The 17,143-nt window shown below is 34.3% G+C and overlaps 3 protein-coding genes across 5 annotated transcripts; all 3 read left to right on the plus strand.

Annotated features, from left to right (window-relative positions):
• The first annotated feature begins 3,000 nt into the window (after positions 1-3,000).
• RUS1 (root UVB sensitive-like protein (Protein of unknown function, DUF647)) lies at positions 3,001-7,715 on the plus strand. 3 transcript variants are annotated; one of them, XR_015782622.1, is made up of 7 exons: positions 3,001-4,087; positions 4,647-4,703; positions 4,886-5,084; positions 5,640-5,755; positions 6,293-6,469; positions 6,651-6,756; positions 6,958-7,094. XR_015782622.1 is itself a non-coding variant. In XM_088100511.1 (7 exons), exons 1-6 carry the CDS (start codon positions 3,143-3,145, stop codon positions 6,681-6,683), a joined length of 1,527 nt encoding a protein of 508 aa, XP_087956637.1. In that variant the 5' UTR covers positions 3,001-3,142; the 3' UTR covers positions 6,684-6,729; positions 6,958-7,096. The 3 variants fall into 3 exon arrangements, 2 of the variants coding, with proteins under 2 accessions (XP_087956637.1, XP_047153266.2); XM_088100511.1 differs by having other exon boundaries at positions 6,651-6,729; positions 6,958-7,096; XM_047297310.2 differs by lacking the exon at positions 6,651-6,756 and having other exon boundaries at positions 3,004-4,087; positions 6,958-7,715.
• A 113-nt stretch (positions 7,716-7,828) lies between these two features.
• Positions 7,829-10,655, plus strand: LOC124824802 (2-oxoglutarate (2OG) and Fe(II)-dependent oxygenase superfamily protein). The gene is made up of 4 exons (XM_047297311.2): positions 7,829-8,686; positions 9,145-9,320; positions 9,925-9,995; positions 10,073-10,655. The coding sequence occupies exons 1-4, from the start codon at positions 8,021-8,023 to the stop codon at positions 10,210-10,212; spliced, it is 1,053 nt and encodes a 350-aa protein (XP_047153267.2). The 5' UTR covers positions 7,829-8,020; the 3' UTR covers positions 10,213-10,655.
• Positions 10,656-12,127: 1,472 nt separating this feature from the next.
• Positions 12,128-14,783, plus strand: LOC124824800 (Tetratricopeptide repeat (TPR)-like superfamily protein). Its single transcript, XM_047297309.2, has one exon. The coding sequence runs from the start codon at positions 13,429-13,431 to the stop codon at positions 14,677-14,679; it is 1,251 nt and encodes a 416-aa protein (XP_047153265.2). The 5' UTR covers positions 12,128-13,428; the 3' UTR covers positions 14,680-14,783.
• Positions 14,784-17,143: the final 2,360 nt, after the last annotated feature.

Consider the following 17,143-nt stretch of genomic DNA (forward strand, 5'->3'; position numbering starts at 1 on the left):
AATTATGTGTTGTTAATTCTTAAATAGCTATTATGAACAACTATTATCCATGTTGAAAAAGTACTATAAGTTACAAAAATTGACTCAAGGAACAATGTAATGAGTTTTAATGATACTGTTTCTTTTTTTTAAATTTGTGTTTTTATACATATTTTAATCGCATGATTATAAGGTGAAATTAATACTTTATGTGTTATTATTTATTTTAATTCACACTACATATATTTTTATAATGAATTATTACAATAACGGTACTTGCTATGATGATAAAATATTTCGCAAGCAACATTATAAATAAATAAATAAAATTCAAAAGAGTATGAAAACAATATTCTATTCTAAAAGTTTATTTTATATATATTGGTTTAATGTCTCAATTGATCCCTATTTTCGTCCAAAATTTGAAATACGTTCCAGGCTTTTTTGGCGTCTCAATTGAGTTCTTATTTTTATTAATTTGATGCAAATAAAACCTTTCTGTCAAATTCATCAAAGGACGTTAATGAGTGTGGGACGTAGCCTGGTGACACTGCAATTTAAATAAATTCATCAAAGGACGTTAATGAGTATGGGTCGTAGCCTGGTGACACTGCAATTTAAATACACGTGTCAATAAAAACGTGTGTGAATTCGATTTTTTTAAATTTATAATTAAAGAATTAAGTAAACATATTCTACTTTGTGCTGAAATTAATTAAAGAAAGGACAAATTTGGGAAATGTTATCGTACTTTGTGCTGAAAGCTCCATTCTCTCTACAGGGAAATCAAAATAAATTTGGGGAATTTGGGTTTTAGGGCTCGTGTCTCATCCAGAAAAACGCTGTTGTTCGAGTGGAAGCGCAATGGAGAATGAAATGCAGAATTCACATTCAACTTGTTTTTCGACTTGCAATGGCTGGCGGAATGAAACTCCAATGCCGTTTTTCTTGGTGTGTCACTCCTTTGTCTGTGTGGAGAGAAAACAGTGGTCAGAACAGGTCGAACTGCTAATAACAGAGGGAAACAATTTTGGGGGTGCCCTAAGTACAAGGTAACAGAATGTGGATGAGTTGTTGTTTGTGTTACTTCAAAGTCGTCTTCATTGGGTTTTAATTTTTTTTTTCCAGAACGGGCATGAAAACGGTGGTTGCAATTTCTTCAAATGGTGTTGTGATGATAATAATGAAAAAAGTTATACGAATTTGAAGTGGGAAGAAAAACATGAGTGTTTGTCAAAGACAGAAGAAATGGGTGGTGGTGTAGCGAATATGCTGATTGATTTGAAAATTTTTGTTAAGATTGTGGAAAAATGGATAAAGTTATTGATAGGAGGATGTACTAGCTGATGTTAAAGTTAGATTGTGATGAAAACGGGAATAATAATGTATTTGACTATCTTCAATTAATGAAATGATATAATGATATTTTGTAGCTGTGGTGATTAAGTGACATTACTCTGATGAGTTTTGTAACTGTAATGACTTGTAATTAAGCTTTTCAACATTCTGCAGAACAAAAGAATATTTCACTGGTATGTCTAATATTTGAACTACATGACCTCTTTGATTTTATTGCATCTTCACTGAAGGATTTCATTGCCAAAGAAAGAGATGTTTCCACTATTTCACAGGGCAGAAGAGAACTTGGATTTACATTCTCCTTTCCTGTGAAGCAAATGTCTGTTTCCACTGGCATGATATACTTTATATAAAAAGTTATCTATAATCCCAGTGCATTTAGTTAGTTGTGTCGTTAATATAATTCTTGTTCGGTTATCTTTTTGATATAGATCTCATTGCAGCCTTTTAACTTTATAGACCAAATTAGTTTTTTATTTATTTTTTTAAGTGGCTTTTTGTGCTTGCCCTTTTAAGAGTTACAAAATGGAAGTAAAGAGCCTTCTGTAAAAAACTAGTTTGGTTGAACTACAAATAACTGGTGTTCTATGATCATGGCAACGAGGCTTTATAATGGTTCAAAATAAATATAAACTATTTTAAAAATATTTTTAAATCTATAACCAATGCATCTATTGAAAGGAGGTCCACCTAAATTAATATATGCAAACATCAGTCCTTTAGACAAAAATAGTAAATATATTGAACCAAACACTGTAAATGATAATTCTAAATAATATCTAAAAAAAAATTTAATAATCTCAAAAATTAATTATAGATATATCTATAATATATATATATATATATATATATATATATATATATATATATATATATATATATATATATATATATATATATATATAAGAAAGAAGAGTTATATTTAAGAAAGATACAGACATCACAGTATTTTGCAGAGAAAATGGATGTTTCAGAAAAAAATAATATCATTTTTCATCTTTGTCCTTTCTTTAATTAATTTCAGCAAAAATTATAATATATTTACTTAATTTTTTAGTTTTAAATTTTAAAAAATCGCATTCACACATATTTTTATTAACATGTATATTGAAAATGCATTATCATCAGATCATGTCACACACTTTTGATAAAATTGATGGAAATAATTTATTTTCAACAAATTAACAAAAATAAGGACCAAATTGAAAAAAAAAATCTATTTAAAATTCGGAAAGAAAATAAGATATGAAACATTAAACCTTTTATATTTTATGTATCCTTTTAGTATCTATGCTCTTATTAGTAATTGGTAGTATTTAATTGCGAGGAGAGTTACATAAAATATTTTTTAAAATAGTTTCATCCTTTGATTTCGATTTTCTAAATCATAAAAACTGAAACATTAAAATTTAATTAAACCCAGTATGCATTTTTTATTTTCATAAAAACTGTCTTATTTAAAAAATAATTTTTATTACCGTAAATAAAATATAAATATGCTGTTATTTCTTTTAAATCTTCTACACAAATTATTAATTGATTTTATATCATAATACATTTTTAAAACAGGTGGCAAAACAAACTATTTTTCTAACTATAATTTACATCTATAATTTATTCAATCAAAGTTGTTTAGTTTAAAACACGATCGCGAACAGTGTGAAGAAAACAAAGACTGTATAGTAGCGGCATGAACAATGAGCATAACCGGTCACATTGACTGAATATTATTACCCTAAATGCGATGATGTCAAAGTTTTGACCTTTCTTCCTTCCCTATTCCCGTGCCGGCGGAACCACCGAAATGGGCTGCGCCAGCACGCCCTTATCCGCCTCTCTCTTCACTTCTCTTCCACTTCGCCACCGTCTTCCACCGTCGCCGCCACATTTCGCCTCCGCCGTCTCCTTTCGTCCTAAACAACAAACTCCTTCTCATACCTCTCGCCTTTCGGCCCTTCCTCTGTTATTCCAAGGCAGCGGAAACAACAACAACAATAATAACAATGGCAACGGTGGTAGTTGGGGTAACCCCTTTGATTCCAACGATTCAGATTCAAATTCAAATTCTCATCGCATCCTTTTCCTTTCGCTCCTATGTTCTTCCTCCGTATGTTTCTTCTGCCACCTCCTCCAGGTTAAACTTGCAAACGCCAAAACCTGGTCTTCCTCTACCGACAACGAGCTTTCGTCTGAACCCGTTTGGGAAGTCAGAGGTGGCAAGTGGACCAGGCTTGTCCCTGATCCCACCAACGATGTCTTTGTCTCCGCAAACCCGGGGTTGTTGGCGGAGTTACAATCCCTCAAGCCTTCACAATTTTCAACCTTCGTGTGGCTCAAGTGTAGGGACATCTTCACGCGATTAATGCTTCCAGAGGGTTTTCCCGAGAGTGTGACGAGTGATTACTTGGAGTATTCTCTTTGGAGAGCAGTTCAGGGTGTAGCTTGCCAGGTTAGTGGAGTGCTGGCAACGCAATCGTTGCTTTATGCTGTTGGACTGGGAAAAGGGGCTATTCCAACTGCTGCTGCCATCAATTGGGTGCTCAAGGATGGAATTGGGTACCTCAGTAAGATCATGTTGTCAAACTTTGGTCGCCATTTTGATGTTAACCCCAAAGGGTGGAGATTGTTTGCTGACCTTCTTGAAAATGCTGCCTTTGGTTTGGAGATGTGTACTCCCGCTTTCCCTCAGTTTTTTGTGCTCATTGGTGCTGTGGCTGGGGCCTCTCGCTCTGCTGCTTCACTGATTCAGGTTATGCCAGTTTTTAGTGTATGAAGGTTTTGCTATGTCTTTCAAGTCTTTTTGTTTAACCCGGGAAGAGAATGTTTTGGCCGTTCTGGTTTAAGTAAGAGTGATGCTCATTGAAATGAAGTGTTTAAGTATTATAATGATAATGATCTGCACAAAGTTCTTACCTTTTTGATTTTTGTTTCCAAATGTGTGAATGATTCAGCATAGTTATTAGGATCATGATTTGCAGATCGAATCGTGCAATTTGAAATAATTTTGATTTGGCCAACCAGAAATTTTTATCATTTGATATGAGCAACCTTTTTGTCTAGAGAGTGTTGGTCAAGCCACCTATGTCTTGTGTAGTAATCTGTACTTTACATTATGATTCAATTTCAATTGTGCTAGTGTATCAATAAAATGTTTAAACGAATACAATGCATGTTGAAACCAAGTGTTTAAGTATAGCAATGATATGGTATGTATAAAGTGATTAATTTGTTTGTTCTAGCCTTACCGAGTTGGTCGTTTCTTGTATGATAACTAACATTGGAGGTTTGTACTGATTTTGTCTTCACAGGCCTCTACCAGGAGCTGTTTCTTTGCTGGTTTTGCTGCTCAAAGGAATTTTGCAGAGGTGAAAACTTGATCATTTCTTCTTTATTGACTAGGAGTATTAAGTTATTGACGCAACACAATGGTCATTTCATTTTCTTATTTTGGTATCCATCTAATGCTACAAGTGACATGATTCATGAGTATTCATTTGACATACGTGTTTTTACCTATATTCTTCTGAAAATGACGGTGGATTTATAGGTAATTGCTAAAGGGGAAGTGCAAGGAATGGCAAGCCGGTTTATCGGTATTGGGCTTGGTATAGGATTGGGTAACTGCATAGGCTCCTCCACACCCCTTGTTCTTGCTTCATTTTGTGTCTTGACTTGGATCCACATGTACTGCAATCTGAAGTCATACCAATCCATTCAATTACGGACTTTAAATCCTTATCGTGCAAGTAATTTCTTCTCCCTAGCTTACGCCTGCTTGAACACAATCATGTGAGAGCTGTGGTACTGTTTCTCTTTCAGAAATAATTGGTTTACTTTATACTGTCCATGAAATATGGTGATATGTAAATATCAATAACATAGGAATGTTGGTCAGGTATTGTTAGTTCATAGCTGTCTGGTAGCTGCTTATAAGTAAGGAAGATTCTTGTATTCTAGACGGGTGAATCTAGATTGATTGTTTATGACATAAGTGGGTGCGCATATTGTTTGACCTTTCTCTGTTCTCTCCTCTTTCCCTTAAACCACCCCATTCTGTTTTGTTCTCTCTTCCCCTCATCTGTCTCTGTCTTTCTGTTTCTTTCATCTCTTCCGACTAAATTCTATATCATATGGAATACTCTGTAATGTTTTCCCTGTGGGGATTTAATTTTGTTATAACATTGGAAGTTTTCTTTGGTTGCAATATTTTTTCGAGGGCTTGGAAATCTGGAAATGCTACTAGGGACTGATTTTTCCTCAAAAGGTCAAAACTTTATGTGTTTTGTTGATTATTTTGACAGGTTTGGTTTTCAGTGAATATCTACTCAGTGGCCAGGCACCTCCAGTTAAAGATGTAAATGACGAGGAGCCACTATTTCCAGCAGTACCCATATTAAATGCAACTTTTGCAAACAAGGTGAGTTACTATTGCGTGTGTTAAAGTTGTGAAATTTAAACCTCTGAAATGAAAGCTCATGTCTTCCAGGTTCAAAAGTTTCTGCTTGCTATATTGTGTTTCTTTTTCTTTTTGGTAATGGCTTGTGTAATTTTAAGGTTCTTTCTGTCGTCTTCTAATAGCCCTTATCACTTCTCAGTTCAGGATGGGGAGTATCAGGTCATATGTCCGTGTGTCCCTTGTTATGATGATGATAACTTGTTCGAAAACTTACATTTTGCATTTTATTAGAGTTTTAATAGGTTGGTTGTTCTTATGCCACCTGTAAGTTCACTAATTTTCTCAATGCTAGTTGAGTATAGGAATTCGAAAAATAAAACATGTAAGAGTGACCAATAAAAGGTACTGTTATTTACAATAACATTACAGCATCTATTCTCTTCCAACATCAATTTGATTAGGCTGCCCTATAGGATGGACGAGTGTCAGAAATGATTGATATTATGTTTAGCATTAAATAATTTTTTAAATATTTTGGCTTGTTTACTTCTGTAATAGGTACAATCAATTGCTTTATCATCTGAAGCAAAAGACGCAGCTGCAGAAATTGAACGTCGTCTGCAGCTTGGATCGAAGCTCAGTGAAATTGTCAACGGCAAGGAAGATGTGCTTGCCCTCTTCGGGCTTTATAAAAGTGAAGGGTACATCTTGTCTGAGCACATGGGAAAATTCTGTGTAAGTTGGCAACGAAAAGACTTTTTGAAAAATAAGAAACAAATGAGTCCAAGACTTTAGAACTAAAAAGCCACGTTAACTTTTCTTGTCAGTTACCGTTGTTACAAAATGTTTACAGCTGTTATCCTTGTTTTTGGTTCCATCTATTTCTGAAGTTTTTTTTATTAATAAATTTATGCAGTGGGGAGCTCCAAATGTAACGACATATCTGTAATACACAATGAAACAACAGAAAAGGCTACCAATTCATTTTTTATCTTGTAGCTTTTCTTTTCCTTTCTGAGCTGGTCTGTTCTTTTCCTGTCTATAAAAATCTAAAGTTATTGCCTGAAAATGTCGTGGTTTATTTGTCAAACGGTTTTCCCCTTGAAGTATTATTAGCAAAATAGTATATCAAGTTTACTCTTTTCTCAATTTGAAAGGCTATTTTATATTTTAATTTTTGCGGGTGTGTATCATGGGTCTAATAATGTGTGTTTCTGGTTCAGGTTGTACTGAAAGAAAACTGTTCACAGCAAGACATGCTGAAGGCACTGTTCCAGGTCAATTACCTTTATTGGCTAGAAAAGAACGCAGGAATTGGAGGAAAAGGAACCCTGAATGATTCCAAACCTGGTGGGAGGTTGCATACATCTCTGGATTACGCAGAAAGGGAATTCAACCATGTTAAAAATGATGGAGAATCGGTAGGTTGGGTCACAGACGGGCTTATTGCAAGGCCATTGCCAAATAGGATTCGCATTGGTGACACAGCATCCTCAAACTCGGTGAGTAGCTGACATGGCCAAAGACTGGTGGTTTTCATTCCTGACCACTTGCATAACTGCTTGGGGAAGCTAGTTGGACTCAACATGTCTTGAAGATCAGGAGTGGTTGGTTCTTGGCCATCGTTGTTTGAGCAGTGCATCCCACGCTTGCAATGCTTGCAACAGAGTGAATGGCGCCAAGATAGGCCACAACTAGTTGAAGCCATATGGTGACATGGTGTGGCGAAACACCCACTTTGCCTATTCTCATTGTCAGGGAAATGGACTGACCCGGAAACAGTCACTTGGCTGGGAAACAACACAGCTTTTACTTTTGATGAGATTGCACCCCATGGATAGATTGAGTTGTGCATTTAAACAGTCGACATTTTTTCTTGTATCGCAACCAAACCTGTATAATATATGCTACAGTTCAGCAAAATCTCATACAAATGCATTTCGTTTCACATATTTTATGTATCTAAACAGTTATTGTCCTTGCCACAAATGCTGTCTGGCCATTGCCTTTATGTTTTACCTAAAAAGCAAAACATGATCTAACCATTTACTGAATTGTAAAAACAAAATGTAGTCTTGTAGAGAAAGAGCGCAGAGATCTTTAGAATGAAAAATGCTATAGAATCAATGGCCTCTTGGTTGTTTAACTTATCCAGAACGTAGGGAAACGAATAATAAATTTCATATCTCGATCAAAAACTATGTACCTGCTTCCATTTTCGTTTCACGTTATCATAAACCCCACATTACGTATAAAACGCTCTAGAACCGTGTTCCTGGGAAAGTGATGGTTAGAAAGATGAAGGAGATAGAGGAACTGTGGAGGGAAGTGAGGGATTTGAGCTTGGGAAACAGTGGAAGAGTAGAGAGACTAGATTGTCCACCTAACCCAGTTGAGTTCCTGAGAGACTTCATCACCCCAAACAAACCATGCATAATCTCCAACGCCATCTCTCACTGGCCCGCACTCTCTTCCTGGCCCAACCACTCCTACCTCTCCCAAACCCTCTCCGCCGCCGCCATCTCCCTCCACCTCACCCCCACCGGCGCCGCCGACGCCCTCTCTCCTCTCCACTCCTCCCTCTGCTTCGCCTCCGCGCACGTGCAGCACGTGCCCTTCCCCGAAGCCCTTAGCCTCATCTCCAATTCCGAACCCCGCAAGCTTGTGGCTTATGCGCAGCAACAAAACGATTGCTTTCGCTCTGAGTATTCGTCTCTCGCCGCTGACTGTGACCCCGACCTCGGTTGGGCCACCGAAGCTATTGGCTCTGAGCCCGAAGCTGTGAACCTTTGGATTGGTAACCAACATTCCCAAACCTCGTTCCACAAGGATCATTACGAGAATCTCTACGCTGTTGTCACTGGGGAGAAGCACTTCATCTTGCTGCCACCCACTGATGTTCATCGCTTGTACATTCGACAGTACCCTGCTGCCACTTACACATATTCTTCGGTATTTTCATCCCATCGTTTTTTATTCAAGAAAATAAGTACTTTTCTTTCTATTCATTTCATAGGTTGGTACCATCATTTATACTTGAAGTTTCTGACAAGTAACTATGCTGAGGCTATCAACGTATAAATTTTATATGCCCTGTATATTGATAAAAGAAAGGTACACCATATATACTGCTATAACATGTGGATAAGAAGGAATAAAAGAAATCAGAACATTGTACAAGAGCATAACCACAATACAGCTCATCATATTCTAGAAGAATTCTAACTATATTCTGAAATGCAAAAACGAGGTAGCAGGATGTGCATTGTGGCCCATTTCTGTTTCAGCAGAATGTTGTTTTTGGGATGAATTGGGCTCTTTGTCTACTATTGTTGACGGGGTCTTGGGTTTACTATAAGAAGTGTCAGTTTTTGGAGTTGATTTGGTTTGGGTGTTGAGTTTGTTTGTAGGATACAGGAGAGTTCGATTTGGAGCTTGAGAGGCCAACAAGGTATGTGCCTTGGTGCAGTGTGGATCCTTATCCTTCTGAGGAGACCGTGGATGATGAGATGGCCAAATTTCCCCTGTACTTCAATGGCCCTCGGCCTTTTGAATGTACTGTGAAGGCTGGGGAGGTTCTCTATTTGTAAGATTCCCTTGCTCTTTCGTAGGATGTTCTTTATCATTTGTGCCAATCTTGTGATGCCATTCTCTTGTCTAACCATTTTGTGATGCCATAACATGTTCAATTCGTGATTAAGCAACTTGATCTTGCTATATGTAAAGCTCATGAAACACGGGGTATTTCATTCTCAAATTGTTTTGTGGAGCAGGAGATTTTTTATTCCCCTTCTGAGCCTAACAGCTTCTAAACTCTTCATTTCGAATTCTGAAGTAGAGAAAAAAGTTATGAACTCTTAGATAGTAAGTTTGAACTTATGATTAGGTCACTAGGCAGGATGTTAGTTGAAGTTACATATCTACGTTATGTTCCTAGTTCATGCAGTATAACTTTCAACTAATCCATTTCGTCTAATAATGTATACTTAATGGATACAGTGATTGAGTCATTTTATAGTTTACTAGAATAATCCAACTCACTTAAAGATCTTTGCCACGCTTACTAATCACCATTAGTACCTGATTGTTAGCTTGAAAGAAGAATATTGGAAGTGGGAATTAACCTAGACTTTAGTTTGCCTATTGATTATCCTTTCTGAGGTATATGCTGAAGGAGCAAACTAATGCAGGCCTAGCATGTGGTTCCATCATGTTAGACAGAGTGCGGATGATGGAGGATTAACTATTGCAGTTAATTATTGTAAGGACCCAACCTTCCCTTTTCAGTTCCAGGTTCAATTTTAATCAGAATTTTGATGCTACATATGTCTTGTGCAGGGTACGATATGCAGTTCGATATTAAGTATGCTTATTTCAACTTCTTACAATCTATTCAATTTCGATCTACTCCAAGTCCATTGCTAAAGGATAAATTGGCTGAGGAGATAGATTCAGATCCTGATGATTATGAATCTTGATGAATTCTCATTTCTCAGCCGGCCATATTTAATGAATTGAATTCAAGTGAATGCTGAAGACCAAAAGTAAATGGTACTTCATCAAACTCCTTCAGGAAACAGTGTTTCTCAAAACGTGCAGCTACTTGTTCGACGGTGACATGACTTTGCCTAGTGCCACCACAATTTTGTCCTTCATTTCTAACACATGATGCCCATTTTTCCCATTACCATGTTCTTTTCACCCTTATTGCTGGGCTTGCTGTCTTGTTGAGCAAATTGTCCCAAGACAGGTTGTGCTGTGTCTAGTGCCACAAACAACCCATTGTTTTATACATTTGTGTTCTGCAATATCCATAAACTGTTTAGCATCTGTTCTCAAGATAAATTATGGATGTTTCTGTTAGGGAAAAATGTTCTGTATTACTGAAGTGAGGAAATTATTATATTTTTGTTTTATTTTAGACGACCCTTTTTTAAGTGTGTTATATGAAAAAGCTAAAATGTGGGATAAAAATGATTATGAATAATAAGGTTGAATTTGAGAATATTTGATTTTTATAGTTTTTCTCTCGTGTTCATCCATGACTTCTTGTCTCTTCTGACTTCTCTTTCCTCACTCACCATTGTGTTTGACTCGTCCATGTATGCTTTTTTTTTTCCATGGAAAAGATAGTTTTTGTTAGTTTATTTATAGCTCTTCAATAATTACCTCTTTATCCACATGTGGTTATCCTCAACGGCGATTTGCAAGAAGAGATTTACATGGAGTAACCTCCCAAATTTGTTGCTCAGGAGGAGTCTTTTGGATTGGTATTTCGTCTTCTATGTCGTTTTGCAAATCATTAGCAATTTGGTGTCACTCGAGTACTTGATATACAATTTGTATGCACTAGTTTCGGAGGGAATGTTAGATATATTATCTTTATTTTATATTTATCTTTTATCTTTAGTTGGTTTGTTATTATTTTATTTTATATTTTAGAATTAATCCATATTTTTTCTATTATAAATAAAGGATCTATGTGTATATTCAATTCAAATGTGTATATTCAAATGAGATTAATCCTATATATAGTTTTTTATTATATTTTTTCAAAATTATATTTAACAGTTTCTTTATCTATTAAATTCTTGAATTTTGCTTTTGGTTTCTGAAGATTATTACCCTCATTTTCGTCATGTGTTTTGGTTTGTTGAATGGAATCCATTAAGTGTTGTCATGTTTAACAACGTGGACAATCTATATGATGATAGCCATGCGACAGCATAATTATCTGTCACAATCACGTGGGTGCAAGATGCTTCTTTTCAATATTTTATTTTATTTGTTGAAAATTCTTAGAATTTGGTTTTAGCCCTTAAATTTTGCTAGTATCTAAATGGTTTTTTCTACCAAATAACCACATATTCAGAATGGGTTACTTTTTGTGTTTATCTTTTTTCTATATCTATTTATAGATGCAGAAGTTGTCATGTTTCACTACTCCCATTCATTTCATGTGTGATGTCAAAAAAAATGTTAACTGTTCCAATAAGGCTAGTGTCATAGTAATAATTATCATTAAATTCTTCAAAGATAATATCATTATATAAGACAATATATAAGACTGATGAAAGAAGCTATTGACTTTAAGTTTCGCATGAATTAAAGTATGACTAGTAGTTGTGTATCATGTTTCAAAGTCATTTATTATCATTATTTTTAATAATAATAATAAATACTTTTAGCGAAGTATTGGAAGCAAATTTGCTAAGAAAAAAAACAGTTTAAACCTTGCCTCATCGTCATATTTATTGAAAAATATTGGATTCTCTTGTTTAAAATGATTTCAATTGAGTTTTAAATTTTATAAAATCGTAATAATTAAAACTTTTTGTTATTGTAGTAAATATACTGATGTTAATGGTTTTATTATGTTTAATTAATATTTAAATTAAGATGGTATATTAGTTTTTGACATGAGATTTTGTGCACTTCAGATTAAGGATTTGTAAACTAAATAGGGTTTAGAGAAGGAAGGATTTCAAAAGGAATTCGAAGATGAGACGATTAAAGGAGATGCGATTTCGCGTTTCAATTGAGGTTTTTTTTTCCATGGTTGCAATTAGGTTTGATGATTTGTTTGCAGGTTGATGGATTCACCATGGTTGCGCAAGAATGAAGACTCGCGATTCACGTTCTCTGGATTGACTTGAGTTCCCATGGAAGATTACGCGAGTTAGGGTTTTCAGACACGATGGAGATTGCAGTTTCATGTTCTTGGGTTTTGTTGTTGCAGGTCCGATTAGGAGGGACGAAGAAAGATGATGGGGAAGTTTTGTGTGAACGAAGAAGACAATGATGTGTTGGAGCCGGTCGGATTCTGCTACATTTTTCATTTAAACACTTTCCAATAATGTCTTGTTCAGGGTAATTGTAAATTTTGAGGTTTTGAAAATTTAAACTTGGGTGAGATCCAGGGAAATGTTTTTGAGAAAAAAAAATTAATCTTGATATATTTGAGTTAGGAGGGAAGAAAAAAGACGATGAGGGGGAAATTTTATGTAAACAAAGAAGACAATGGTGTTGTAAAGGCTATTGTGTTCCCAAAGAGAAAAGGAGTTCAACACGGAAAGAAAGATAAGTAAGAGGTGAGAAAGACGGTGATGGTGCTGTAATTTTTTTTGAACTAAAATGAGCTTTATGTTTGTAAAAGTGTTTGAATAAAAAAATTTTAATTTCATATTATAATTTAAATCATATTTCTATATAATAAAATTATCACGTAAGCATATTTATAATGCATCATATTATCACATTTTAACTAAAAATAACGTAATCATTAGGATTTTACAAAATTTAAAATCTGAGATAATTTTTAACAAAAAAACTTGAAATTTTCAACATAACAATTGAGGATTTAAAAAAAAAAATTTAAGTAGCTACGAGGAGTGTGGATTTTTTTCACGTGAAAAGAACAGTGTGAGATTAAAAAAAGTTAACCTGGGATGAATTATTTTATGTAAATAACCTCATATTTAAGTGGTTTGAAATGTTTAAATGTACGCAATTTTTTATTTTCTAAATATATTAATTTACAGTATTTTTTTACTCTAAGCTAAAATAAAAAAAAAGTATTAGTTTGTTTTTGAAACTGTAAATACTTTAAAATAAAAATAATTTTGAAGTGCTCTGTTAATTTCTGGAAAGGAAGAGACAGAAACCTGATAGAAGAAACATTCATCACTTGAAGAATGGTACGCATCACTGCACCTGTAGCAACAGTAGCAACCCACCACCTATTCTTCGACCAAAACCTTGATCTGAAGAAGAACAACCTAAGTAGTTTGCCTTCTCCCAGCCATCAACTCGAGCTTCTACCACCGCTGCGCTACCCCATTCACACTTTTCCGCGTCCCCTCATTCCTCAAACAACTACTTTCACCATGAAGGAGCCAAAGAAAAAGAAAAGAAAAGAGGCTACAACCTCAGACATATTGCACTTGATGGACGCTCTACCTTTTCCTATACCCGTTGACATCTATACCTCATTGATAAAAGAGTGCACTGTTTCCGGTGACCCAGAAACTGCCATTGAGTTGTACACCCACATCTCCAAGAGCGGCATGAAACCCCCCTTGCCTTTCCTCAATCGGATTCTCATTATGTTTGTGTCCTGTGGCCTGTTGGAAAATGCACGCCACATGTTTGACAAAATGCGTGTTAGGGACTTCAACTCTTGGGCGACCTTGTTTGTTGCGTACTATGATAATGCTGATTATGACGAGGCTACAGCTGTTTTTGTCAACATGTTAGGCCAATTGGGTACGTTGGAGTTTCCTCCGTGGATATGGGCTTGTCTTCTCAGGGCTTGTGCATGCACTTTGAATATCCCTCTGGGATTGCAAGTTCATGGCTGGTTGTTGAAGTTGGGTACTTGTGATCATGTGCTTCTCAGCAGCTCTTTGATAAACTTTTACGGGAGATTCACGAGCCTGAAAGATGCGAGTGCGGTCTTCAATGGGGTGTCGCGGCATAACACGCTGACTTGGACGGCTAAAATCGTTAGTGGTTGCAGGGAAAGTCATTTCTCTGAGGTTTTTGGCGACTTCAGGGAGATGGGAATGCGAGGGGTGAAGAAGGACTGCTTCACGTTTTCTAGTGTTCTCAAGGCGTGTGGAAAGATGTTGAATCAGGAACGATGTGGTGAACAAGTCCATGCTGATGCCATCAAACTTGGGCTGGTCTCGGATCACTATGTGCAGTGTAGTTTGATTGCCATGTATGGAAGATGTGGGTTGTTAAGAGATGCAAAACAAGTGTTTGAGATGATCCGAGAGGAGAAAAAGGTTGATTGCTGGAATGCTATGCTTTCGGGTTACACAAGGAATGGTTTCTACATTGAAGCTGTTAAGTTTCTGTATCAGATGCAGGCAGCTGGAATGCAGCCCCGGGAATCTCTGGTTAAAAAATTAAGAATTGCTTGTGGCAGTACTCAAACATGAATTAACTGTATGAAAGTATATTATTGTACATTAACAGTGTAAAAAAATGTTGAATGGATACCCCAACCTTCTTATATATATATTTTTTTCAAATTGCTTTAGAAGTTTCCCAAAGGAATGAATATCTAAGTGTTATTTACATAATATTGTATAAACTGAGGCCTCGAAATCCTTAGGCAGAAGAAAATAAGTAGTATAGTTTAAAACCTAGCTGAAATGAAATACAAGGTCAAAAGTATCGGATATTCTTCATAATTGTAAGTGAGAATTCCGAATGGTTGATTTGATACTGCTAAAAAATTAAAAGGGTAATCACAACCTCATCCAATAATAGCATATCATATACTTGAAAATTGCATTGCAAGCCAACCGACTAGAATTTGTAACTTTCCGATTGTCGTTTGGTAGAAAGGAAAAAGGGAGGGTAAGTGGAAAAGAAAAAAAATTTGAAAAATAAAAAATAAAAAGTTTGTGTAGTGAAAAATTAATATCTAATTGATGAAAAACATCACATAGAACAATATTTAATTGATGAAGAGACCAATAACAAATGACTACCATGATAATAAAAAGTTTAATACTAATCATTTTGGCCATTAAAGGAAAAAATATCACTATAATGAAGTCCATGAGTTTATGAATGGTAATAGAAGATACATTAAAGACAAGAAAAATAAAATTGAAACACAATGATAAGTTAAAAAATTATATATAGAATAAGAGTTTTGTATAAAGCGAGTACTTTTGTGAATAGCAATAAGTTAACTAGAATCCTCATTGTTAGGAGATATAATATGAAATGATGATGGTGAAAAACTTGATGAAGAGGACTCACTGTGTTACACTATATCAGTAATTGAAGTTAGTTGTTGGGAGATGATAAGAGGAGGAAGAGATTGTCCAAGTAAATTTGATTAATGAGAAGAATTTGAATTATGCAGAGATGTTAGAACAATGTTAGGTAGGAGTAAGATACACAAAAGATTCAACTAAAAGCAAAGATAAAATTCCTAGGACAAGTTAGCATCGTTTGTGGAGAAAAACAAGAAAAGAGTTTATTAAAAAAAAGTGACACTTGAATATATGTAATGTCTATTGGTATTAGATAAATAACATCAACACCATTTTTTAACTCAAAAGTGTCTTAAAAAAATATATTTGATAATTCAAGTTGAAAGTTTATCCAAATCCCAACACACATATCATATACTAAACACATTCAACCAAAAACTTGAAAAGAAATACGAAACTTTCATTTAAAACACAATAAAATATAAAACTTTATTATCCAAAATAGAAGAAAACATTTTATTAATAAGATAACACACTAAGAATGTGAGTAATATACTAACTTAAGACTAAAAATATATATAAAAAAGTTTAAAACATTAATTATCTATCAATTGATCTTTGTTATTTATATATAAAAAAAATCTAAATAATTAATACTAACAACTCATAGGTAGAATTACTAACAACCTACATTAAATATAAATATTAAAATAATCAATATTTGTAATTTAAAAAGTAAATCAATATATACATGGGTACAGAAATTTATAAAAATTGATTTTGTGATGGTATATTATCTTTAAAAGTGATTTAAATAGTTAGTGAAATATAAAAATAACGTGTGATCTTAAAATATATGAGAAAACTCCAAGAAGGCATGAGAAATTCCTTACACGTTATAGAAATTGTGGACCACAAAAAGTGAAGTAACAGAAATGGTGGTACCTTACACTCCACTTATGATTTGATTCATCTTTGAACAAATAGTGAAATTGAAAGGAAGTGTTACTAAAACCAGAGCCACACAACTGTCTTCTTATCTCCTTCCTCCTTCATTGGGACATTTTATTCCCGTTTACAACCATCAAACATATAAAAAATCTCTTTATCCATTCAACGAATCATATTCAAATTATTTTAAATAGTTATATTAGGGTTGAAGGTTACTTTTTCAGACGGCTCATATAAATATAATACATATATGCAGATATGTCAAAATGAGTTTTCATAAATAGTTCGAGTTTAATTGGATTGTAAATATTTTTATTTTATTGAATTTAATTTGAATTGAATCTGACTTGTTTAACTCATGAATTTGAACTGAACTGAGGGTAGGTTAATCTCGTTATTCATCAACAATAATATGACTTTTTTTTTATTAGTTTTTTATTAAAATTATTTATTATTTTTTAATTATATAGGTTCACAATTTGATTTTTTTAAGTATCGAAATATTGTTCAATAATATTTAAATACTTTGGATGTTTAATTTTGTTTGCCAAGTTATATAAATTATACTTTAATTTTTAATTACTATTTTTATAATAATATCTGGATAATTATCTGAATAATTTGATTCCATCATTGTATAAAATATACAAAATTTTTATGTATTAAAAAGTGAGTTGAATTGAGCTAATACAACTTGTGTTGGTCAGATGGACTAATTTTG

Source organism: Vigna umbellata, chromosome 10 (genome assembly GCF_029865625.1).
Source record: "Vigna umbellata cultivar VRB3 chromosome 10, Vumbellata_1.0, whole genome shotgun sequence".
Taxonomy (NCBI): Eukaryota; Viridiplantae; Streptophyta; class Magnoliopsida; order Fabales; family Fabaceae; genus Vigna; species Vigna umbellata.